Source organism: Watersipora subatra, chromosome 5, assembly GCF_963576615.1.
Source record: "Watersipora subatra chromosome 5, tzWatSuba1.1, whole genome shotgun sequence".
In the NCBI taxonomy this organism is placed as follows: Eukaryota; Metazoa; Bryozoa; class Gymnolaemata; order Cheilostomatida; family Watersiporidae; genus Watersipora; species Watersipora subatra.
Genome location: NC_088712.1, coordinates 30,364,885 through 30,376,251, shown reverse-complemented (window position 1 = coordinate 30,376,251; position 11,367 = coordinate 30,364,885). Strand labels below are relative to the sequence as shown.

The 11,367-nt window shown below is 35.3% G+C and overlaps 1 protein-coding gene across 1 annotated transcript; it reads left to right on the top strand.

Annotated features, from left to right (window-relative positions):
* Nucleotides 1-1,396: 1,396 nt before the first annotated feature.
* On the top strand, nt 1,397-11,017 carry LOC137396529 (sarcoplasmic calcium-binding proteins I, III, and IV-like). The gene is made up of 7 exons (XM_068082839.1): nt 1,397-1,518; nt 2,333-2,417; nt 4,180-4,232; nt 7,937-8,047; nt 8,508-8,640; nt 9,706-9,803; nt 10,106-11,017. Exons 2-7 carry the CDS (start codon nt 2,357-2,359, stop codon nt 10,214-10,216), a joined length of 567 nt encoding a protein of 188 aa, XP_067938940.1. The 5' UTR covers nt 1,397-1,518; nt 2,333-2,356; the 3' UTR covers nt 10,217-11,017.
* Nucleotides 11,018-11,367: the final 350 nt, after the last annotated feature.

Here is an 11,367-nt window from a genome sequence, read left to right as displayed (position 1 = left end):
TATTTCAAGCTTGGACGTACAATACTGGTACCTCTCAATAGTGGTACAAACGTAAAAATGAGATCTCCAACGGTCTTTGTCTGATACTTTATCTGACCAAATGGAGAGAGCATTTAGAAGCAAATCTTACTCCAGATTATACAATTGTCAATGTGAAAAACCTTTAGCTTTTAAAGATTTCCCAAAACCGGAAATATGAGTGTTTAACGGAACAATTGAAAATTACAAACTCAAAAATGCATAATGGGAAAAAATAACTTTTAGAAAAATTTCAAAAAATAACGAACGCAAAATGTAATCATAATAAATCATAATCATAATCATTAATCATAAAAAGTGCACAGTTGGCATTTGCAACCGCAATGAGGATAAGGAGTATATGGTAAGAGCAATGGGAACGATAATAACTGCTTAGCCTTGTGGTTACACGCGATTGTAAGTAGTAGCCTTGTGGTTACACGCGATTGTAAGTAGTAGACTTGTGATTTGAAGATCATGAGTTCAACCAGCACGAAGGTGATTTTTTGTTGCTAACACTTTATCCCTACACTTGGACAGACAAATGACAGACAAACAAACATTGAGATTCATATAGATACTAGCTGTGCTACCCGGCGTTGCCCATGCATTAAAACTCAGCTTATAAATAATGAAAGTTGCCTGCCACTTGCTGTTAACCTGTAACATTGCCAATGCATAATTTGAGTAAGCATATTAATCCGAGCTACCCTCTCGGTGACGTTAGGCAATTACCTTGTGTAGTACGCAAAGTCATTGCGTATTTGCTCCGATATAGCCACATATATGGCTAGTGAAGTGATCAATTTTGTGTGGCTGAGACCCTCTGGCTGGTGAACAAGAGGGTCTGAGTTCAAATCTGCGATACGGAATCGCTATTCTAAGATAGCTATAGCTGGACAATCAAAATGACGAATAAACAAACTTTGAGATATATATATATATATATATATATATATATAGATAAGATAAGATATGCTAGCAGCTTGCAGTCCAGTCTATACTCTCCATTCTTGTTTTAAGCTTTCACCACTCTGACCACTTCCTGTTCACATCTGCCAAAGAATGTGTGGGAACAAAATTCGACTGTCAGGTATATTAGACAGCAATAACAAACAAAGGCTATGGATTTTTACAAAAAGCAGCAACCTTTAGACTTGGTTTTGTGTATGTAATTGTGTTTCCAAAGCTTTTTCCAAAAGCATTCTGAGCTGATTCTCGTTCAAGTATCATAATGCCGGATAACAGTGTGTAACAACTGAAAGAAAAGCTTTTTTAAGTGTAAACTTTTTTCTAGTAGATGTCCATCTGGGCTGTAGAGAAAGTGTGCTGCAACGTGAGTGTGTGACAGGCATATGCATATACGTAGGCAGGATGAGCATTATCTTAGAAGCCGAGAGCATATTAGGCTGGAGTAAAGTAGGGAGAGCAGCAAATTTTGCTTCACAAGGTTGTTGACTCTCCTCTAGAACACAGGGAACTTTTTGGCTCCTTCTACCCGTGAGTGTTTTACAGTTACTTTCCTTGGACAAAATTATTTACTTATCTATCAGCCAGGAGTGTAATGAAGTCATAGCTATAGAATTTCATAATAAGCTGCTGGGTAGATTTTATGTTATTAATAATTTAATATCCCAATTATCTTTAAAAAATTTTTTACAAATATTTACTTTATTTTTTCAGATTATACCTTAGAAATATTGTGGTCTGCTACAAAAAATTTATTGTAATATATATTTCAATACTTTGTATTGCGTTTGAGATGACCTCCATAAACCCTACAGCAACGATGTTACTAGAATATGTCCTTTCCTGTAAAAATGTCATGACTAATAACATATGACATGCTGAGACAAGTGCTCCTTTGATGTTTGACGAAATTGTTTAATGCTCAGCGGACCTGTCATTGCTAGTCACTCATCAAAATAGAAAAGGGTCAACTAGCCAGTGAAACCGTTTTTGAGAATGTTATTTTACGTCAGACAGCTTTTTTGGCTAACAGCAATACATTTGTAAAAGAGTTTTTACCCTGTCTTGGAAAATGTTCTAAATATTTGAGTCATTATATGAAGCAATTTCAACTACTAACAGTGTTTTTGAGATAGGAAGTGGTGTTACACTAATACTGACACAGTTCATAACAATTAATTATTTAGTTTTAGTAAAAGAAGGAGAGAGCAAATCCAAGAGATGCTATATTGATAGTAGTCAATCTTAGGAATTCATGCATATTAAAGCTATAATGATAGATACTAAACTTTTTAGGAACTGAAATATTTTGTTATGATGACAGAAGAATGTTATATCTTTTTAGTGAATCAAAAATCATTTAAATAAAATGGCATCTCTCTCCGATTTCCAAAGGAAGAAGCTGGGATACATCTATCACGTGTTCTATGGTAAGTTCTCAAGTATTAAATCAAATACTTTTAACTCCTTAGTTGGTAGTCCTACTTGTGTAATGTATTCAGAGACCTCTTCAGCGATTACAACTCTACTGTATCCTGGTACACTGTTATTGTCTCAACTCTACTGTATCCTCACACACCGCTGTTCTCTAACAACAGCATCTAGGCACTTAACAAGCTTCGTAGCCTGTTGTGAACTCACTGGTTTAGGAAGGAGGGTGTAACTGACAGATCACCACTAAAATGCTCAAAGGATTGTGGTAGAAATTAAAAGCTGCGCATGAGCTTTCCATTAATAGCATAGCCTTAGGATCTAAAGATCAATAGGGCAGCTACCTTCCTTTTGATGGTGCTTGCAGACTTTAGCCACTAGCGCATCGTTAATTTGCTATGTTTGTCTCTTCAGCAGTCTTCATACAAAATATCAAAGCGACTAATGAGTCCAGTCAGGCTGTTGCCAGGTATTACTTAGTTCTTCTAGGAGTTGTAAGTTCTTGTATGTCCCTTAAAGATAGAGTGCAGTATCTGCTTAACTTACTGCAAGCGGAAGTTGCACAAGGTTTTTTAAAAGCATTGTTGTACAAACAATGTCTCTGCGTTTTTGGTCGGACATACCTGAGTTCTGTGGCAAAGTGGCTTTCGCCACTAGAGACATGCTCATCTGCGGAGAGCAGCATTCCTTTCACTGCCAACAAACCTTTTGGGAATTGTACCCAACTAAATTGAGTCATGAGGTCATGGCTGCTTCTACTACTCCACTAGAGCAGAATTACAACAAAATTTCTGTAAAAGTCAAACCTTTGGCGGTATCAAGTAATGTTTGTTGTTGTGAAACTGAAGCGGTCTATAGTTTTAAAACCAAACAAGACGCTAATATCGGTAATTGCATCCATAATTGTATCTGCAGCCATTCAGAGAGACTTCTCCTAGTGCTGCCCTATTCATTATCGTAACTGACCAGAGCGCTCTTGCATCCCCTTGTTTTTGAATACAACAAAAAGGACTCATGCCATAATAAAACACAGACATATTTGGAATATATGAAAATGATGACAATGGAAGGTCACTGTAAGAAAAGCCTAACATGTTCACACAGCAGCAACATATAAAAACAATTCATTTTATGATCTTTGACATTGTTACTGTCTCTTCATTTCTATTATCTGATCAGAGTTCTAAGCCTAATTACAGTTCCTAATAGTTAATAAATGAATAAATAATTAATAGTTCCTAGTTCCTAGCCTGTTCCTAGCCTGTTCCTAGCCTAAATGGATCTGGATTTTCATTTCTTCTATACTTAAAAATAAATATTGTAACTCGATCAACCCAGAAAGTAATCAATTTGTTTCGGCAATAAATACACTTTCTTCGCTTTCATGATTGATTCTCACTCCCCCTAGACCAAACACCGTGTCCTAGCTCTAGTGCAACAACGCCTTGTATTTCAGGTATTGCCTCCCACAATACTCTTATAATCTTATCAATGCTCCAGCAAGTATTAACAACAACACAGCATCTCGTCTCGTTTTCTAACAACATTTAGATGACATTAAGGTCATAGTATTTGTAGTAACATGAATAATTAAATGCAGTTCCCTCAGCCACAACTGGTGTAGATAGGGTTGTCTCCCTGGCTATTAAAAATTTCTTGCATGCGCTGTTTTCCTTTCAAACACTACAGACATATGGCTCTCTCATATTTTTAAAATTCAAGACCCTATTACAGATTGCATTTTTCTCAACATCATTGTAGATGTGAACAATGATGGAAAAGTTGATTGGGACGACTTCTCTTGTGCATTGGAGGTAAGAAGGGGTTAATTTACTAAGTTTTATTGTTTATTTACGTTACAGTGTGTCCCAACTTTGCATAGTATGTGTTACCATGAATAGTACTAGACATATAGATGGTGCTACCATGAATAGTACTAGACATATAGATAGTGTTACCATGAACAGTACTAGACATATAGTATGTGTTACCATGAATAGTACTAGACATATAGATAGTGCTACCATGAATAGTACTAGACATGTAGATAGTGTTACCATGAATAGTACTAGACATATAGTATGTGTTACCATGAATAGTACTAGACATATAGATAGTGTTACCATGAATAGTACTAGACATATAGTATGTGTTACCATGAATAGTACTAGACATATAGATAGTGCTACCATGAATAGTACTAGACATATAGATAGTGTTACCATGAATAGTACTAGACATATAGTATGTGTTACCATGAATAGTACTAGACATATAGTATGTGTTACCATGAATAGTACTAGACATATAGATAGTGTTACCATGAATAGTACTAGACATATAGTATGTGTTACCATGAATAGTACTAGACATATAGATAGTGCTACCATGAATAGTACTAGACATATAGTATGTGTTACCATGAATAGTACTAGACATATAGTATGTGTTACCATGAATAGTACTAGACATATAGATAGTGTTACCATGAATAGTACTAGACATATAAATAGTGTTACGATGATTAGTACTAGACATATAGATAGTGCTACCATGAATACCTGAGTGTACCATCACCTGGGTGTACCATCACCTGAGTGTACCATCACCAAAGTGTACCATTACCTGAGTGTACCATCAACTGAATGTAACATCACCTGGGTGTATCATCAACTGGTTGTACCATCACCTGGGTGTATCATCACCTAGGTGTACCATCACCTGAGTGTACCATCACCTAAGTGTATCATCACCTAAGTGTACCATTACCTGAGTGTACCATCAACTGAGTGTAACATCACCTGGGTGTATCATCAACTGGGTGTACCATTACCTGGGTGTATCATCACCTGAGTGTACCATCACCTAAGCATACCATCATATGAGCTTACCACAACATACTAGTTTATATATCTACAAGAATATTAGCTATAGTGAATACGCCCTAGTTAAGCATAGGCATTAGTCTAGATATTTACAGGATCATAGGCTATAGTTGCTACACACTACTCAATCTTTAGTGATATGCAAAACTACCTTAGAATTCACTTTAGGCGCTAAAACATTTACCTGTGGCAGCAGTGCTGACCCTGGCCCCTAATAAGCCATATTAGCAAAACTGATTATTTCTTTATTAAAAACTTGTAGAATAAAACATGCAATCGACTTACTGTATCTTAAAAGAAATCCATTGTTTCTACAACATAAATTGCTGTTTGCCTTGCATGATTCCTCAGAATGTCTGCAATCAATACTGCCTCAGTATACTAACATACAATACTGCCTCAGTATACTAACATACAATACTGCCTCAGTATACTAACATACATTACTGCCTCAGTATACTAACATACAATGCTACCTCAGTATAGTAACATACATCACTACCTCAGTATAGTAACATACAATACTGCCTCAGTATACTAACATGCAATACTGCCTCAGTACCTCAGTATACTAATATACAATACTTCCTCGGTGTACTAACATACAATACTACCTCAGTATAGTAACATACAATACTGCCTCAGTATACTAACATACAATACTACCTCGGTATACTAACATACAATACTACCTCAGTATACTAACACACATTACTACCTCAGTATACTAACATACAATACTACCTCAGTATACTAACATACAATACTACCTCAGTATAGTAACATACATCACTACCTCAGTATACTAACATACAATACTGCCTCAGTATGCTAACATACATTACTACCTCAGTATACTAACATACAATACTGCCTCAGTATACTAACACACAATACTACCTCAGTATACTAACATACAATACTGCCTCAGTATACTAACATACATTTATGTATCAGCCTAGCATGCCAAGGCTTTCAGTTAGGGCTGTGCGAATGAAAAAGGGAAGTGTGTGTAAAGCCTGGTTTCCATATGACAGCGCAAGGCGCGCATCAATCGATGTCGTGCGTAGGCCAGCTGTGATGTGGAAACGTCAACGCATGATGATCGCGCGACGTGCGATCGCAAGGATCCAACAAAATGGATCCTTGCGACGGGTGCGCGCGATGATGTATCCCACAATACACTGCTCGACCTTTTCAACATATCCCACAATTTAAATGGAGAGCTGTTTTCCGAAGAAGTCAGTCTCCCGTACAAAAGAGAAAACATTGCTTTCCTATGACAGCGCAAGAAGGTCGCAACGGAGGGCTGTTTTCTGAAGAAATCTGTCTCCCGTACGAAAAAGTAAGGAAATTACCCACCCTATCCAATGCAAGCATGGCGCCTACGCATGCTATGGAAACACTGCATCGCAGCCTAAGAAATGCATTCCGCACGATCACTGGGCCGCGCACGATCATTGCGCTATCATATGGAAACCAGGCTTAATATGGCCTGAAGCTGGCTTAGACTAAGGCTTGTAACATGAATACAAGCAGATGGTTGTCAGTTCAGTTGGAATCACTAGTTCAGGTTGCATACAAAACATTGGAAAATAACCAGACTATTTTTTTTACTAGAATCAGAAGTCTTGAATTTTGAGCAATTTCAAAAATTGTGTTTCAGGGTTATGCTACCTGATATGGACAGTTATGACCAGTGTCTAAATGCTCTTGATATGTAAAAGAATATTTATTATAATAAGAGTGATGTTAATAAATTCTAAAGTTGAGGAATAATATTTACTATAATAAGAGGGATGTTAATAAATTCTAAAGTTGAGGAATAATATTTGCTATAATAAGAGTGATGTTAATAAATTCTAAAGTTGAGGAATAATATTTACTATAATGAGAGTGATGTTAATAAATTCCAAGGTTGAGAAATAACATTTACTATAATAAGAGTGATGTTAATAAATTCCAAAGTTGAGGAATAATGTTTACTATAATAAGAGTGATGTTAATAAATTCTAAAATTGAGGAATAATATTTACTATAATAAGAGTGATGTTAATAAATTCTAAAGTTGAGGAATAATATTTACTATAATAAGAGTGATGTTAATGAATTCTAAAGTTGAGGAATAATATTTACTATAATAAGAGTGATGTTAATAAATTCCAAAGTTGAGGAATAATATTTACTATAATAAGAGTGATGTTAATAAATTCTAAAGTTGAGGAATAACATTTACTATAATAAGAGTGATGTTAATAAATTCCAAAGTTGAGGAATAATATTTACTATAATAAGAGTGATGTTAATAAATTCTCATATGAAATAAGAGTTATAAGAACGGACTCACTACTTATTTAATGTATAAAAACAGGTCCACTTCAAGCAATGACAGGATTAATTGGTAATCTTAGACCCTTTTTTTCTACACGTGACATGATCTATCTGATTAGAGATTCAAAAATCAGTCTGAGCAAGCATTAAAGACAACCACCTTCAAAATGAACACATTCATGGATTTTCATTGTAAAACAGTTTGCATTCAAAATGAAAGAAACTTCGAGCATCACTGAACTTTAATGCTAGTAATTATTTACAATTGCAGAGAATGAAAAAGTTATGTTGAACCATTTTAGAAAATCGCTACTCTCAACAAATGGGAGGAGGAGAACCCAAAAAAGAAACAAGCCTTAGAGTGTCTTCAGCTTGTTTGGGATGGTCTAAAAAAATATGCAGATGAGAACTCAGTAAGCTATACTCAACAATAAATGCATTGTGCAGAACTCGTAATCTCGACAATGTTTATATACTTTTCTTAAAACTAGTCGGAATGACATGGACACCTTGAGTGACTATTCATGCATTGGTGTTACCAGCCTCTGTATGATGATCAGCAAAAACATGGAGTAGTTCTACGACCTGAGGTAGTTCCATGACTTGGTGTAGGTCTATGACTTGTGTAAATGTATGACTTGAAGGAGTTGCATGACTTGGGTAGCTTTCTGACGAAGTAGCTCTACGATTTGGTGTAGTTCTATGGCTTGGTTTAGCTCTATGACTTGAGTAGTTTTATGACTTGAAGTTGTTCTATGACTTGATATGGTTCTTCATTTGGAATAGTTTTATGACTTGAAATAGTTTTATGGATTTGTGTAGTTTTATGACTGAAGGTGGCTGAGTGCCTCACTTAAACTTTGTCTTGTGCAGGACGATGAGATCAGCAAAGATGAGTGGTACAAAATGTGGTCTGACTGCGCAGACAAAGTCGTAGCCAAGCAGGAGTTTCCTTATTGGCTAAGCTCTTACATGAGCTTCATGTTTGATGCTGCTGACACCTCAGGTAGGTGACAACAAAACTTTTCATCAGTATAAATGATAGTAGCCTCATCAGTATATATGACAGTAGTCTCATCAGTATATATGACAGTAGTCACATCAGTATATATGATAGTCGTCTCATCAGTATATATGATAGTCGTCTCATCAGTATATATGACAATAGTAACATCAGTATATATGATAGTCGTCTCATCAGTATATATGACAGTAGTCACATCAGTATATATATGATAGTCGTCTCATCAGTATATATGATAGTAGTCTCACCAGTATATATGACAGTAGTCTCATCAGTATATATGACAGTAGTAACATCAGTATATATGACATTAGTCTCATCAGTATATATGACAGTAGTAACATCAGTATATATGACAGTAGTCTCATCAGTATATATGACAGTAGTCTCACCAGTATATATGATAGTCGTCTCATCAGTATATATGATAGTCGTCTCATCAGTATATATGACAATAGTAACATCAGTATATATGATAGTCGTCTCATCAGTATATATGATAGTCGTCTCATCAGTATATATGACAATAGTAACATCAGTATATATGATAGTCGTCTCATCAGTATATATGACAGTAGTCACATCAGTATATATATGATAGTCGTCTCATCAGTATATATGATAGTAGTCTCACCAGTATATATGACAGTAGTCTCATCAGTATATATGACAGTAGTAACATCAGTATATATGATAGTAGTCTCATCAGTATATATGATAGTAGTCTCATCAGTATACCTATATGATATTAGTAACATCAGTATATATGGTAGTAGCTTTATCAGTAACTTTAGCCAGTCTAGTAGCTGTTGTATCTACCAAATACCTGGAAGCAGTTCCAATGAGACGTGATATACACAAAGCATAATTTTAACATCACTTGCATTCAGGTTTTTGTTGTTCTGATTCTAAATGTTCCTGAGAATTATAGATGCATTTCCTTTTAAAAATAAACTCCATCGTCTTCAAGAAAAAAACAGGTAGTAAATATTTACTTCTCAACAATTCATTCTGTACTTCTGATGTCTGCAGCCTTTTGTCTTCTAGGAGATAATGTCATCGACAAAGAGGAATTCAGGCAGGCATACACAAGCTTTGGGCTAAGCGCAGATGTGTGTGATTCGGCATTCGATAAGTTTTCGGACGTAAGTTAATATCACTCTTTACATGAACACTTTCTTGAATTTATTTACTATTAAAGAGTAAAGACTCATCCATTTGTACGAAATGTAATCGTTTATGGCAAGTTAGCTTTGTTCATTTACAACATGTATATTTATATTGTATGTATATTGTATGTATATTGTATGTATATTGTATGTCCATTGTATTTCTGTTGTATAAGCTGCAGTCATGTACTCTTGAGTAAATCAAATCTATTTGTCCCTATTTTTATTGCGTTAAAGTTTAGCTAGGTAGCTTTATAAATGCAAGCTTATTTTTTCAGGGTGGTAAGGTACAGCTCACGAAAGACACATACAGCAAACTCTGGCATGAATTTTTCTTATCTAATGATGTTGAAGCAAAAGGGAACTTCTTGTTTGGAGCTATAGAATAAGCATTCACTCTCTATCGACTAACCTAGATTCTACTCCCAAGCCATAGTTTAACAACCTGTCAATGATTGTCTGACTGTTGTACAAGCTGTCAATGATTGACTGTTGTACAACCTGTCAATGATTGTCTGACTGTTGTACAAGCTGTCAATGATTGTCTGACTGTTGTACAACCTGTCAATGATTGTCTGACTGTAGTACAACCTGTCAATGATTGTCTGACTGTTGTAAAACCTGTCAATGATTGTCTGACTGTTGTAAAACCTGTCAATGGCTGTCTGACTATCATACATATAAATTCGTATTCTAGTATGTCCCTCATTAAATTAATATATATATATATATAATATAGTTATTTCGAGACCAAAATTATTCTAGATTAGTCTATTTATCTCTGCTTGATCAGTGGTGAGAAAAAAGTGAAAGGAGAAAACAACTCTGATTTGCAAATCAGCAAGATAACTAACTACAAAAACCCTGATAATTTTGGTCTCAAGGTACATTAGATCAGATGAGATTATTATATTTTGTGTGTTTGATGTGCTCCTTGACGCCAGACACTAATTACTAGTACAGAAGTATAACCAATAGTTTTTGAATGCTATTTATGCAAAATAGAGTATTTCATCGTGGATTGATTGATAATAACAGCTCTCAAAAAGTTATCCCCTCTTGTTGGCATTTAGGCGGTATTTTAATATACAGCATGATATATGTTTAAACTTTGTTTTTGTTACCACAGATTTTAAAATTTTGATCTTTTTACTTATTTGTATAAAATAATACAGAATAATGACATTCAAGCCGAGCTCCGAGTCCTGCTCTCCTAATTCTGTGCAGAATATTAATCACTCAAAGGAAAACCTCAGCCTCTTTTTCTGTCCAAGTTTACTTCTAAGTGCAAACATGACATCTCTTCAAATTTGCGCAGCAATTATATTTGATGCCTCCTCTTGAGTGTTATGTTAGAGATTGCTATCCTTGTACAATTTCATTGCCTCAAGGACACATGTTACGATAAATTCATGGGTGACCTCCATTTAATCTGTACCTCACAGCTGCTTGTACATGTTTTCAGTGCAGCCTTTCCTGTATTCCTGTAAAAAGAACCATGCCTGTCTAAAGCAATGGCTGGGTGTTGACAAAAACCTGA

Bases quoted from the DNA above. Each gene is read 5' to 3' on its own strand.
- LOC137396529 (XM_068082839.1), top strand. From the start codon at position 2,357: ATGGCATCTCTCTCCGATTTCCAAAGGAAGAAGCTGGGATACATCTAT. The intron at 2,418-4,179 runs GTAAGTTCTCAA...ACATCATTGTAG, and splicing joins CATCTATCACGTGTTCTATG to ATGTGAACAATGATGGAAAA. The intron at 8,048-8,507 runs GTAAGCTATACT...TGTCTTGTGCAG, and splicing joins AATATGCAGATGAGAACTCA to GACGATGAGATCAGCAAAGA.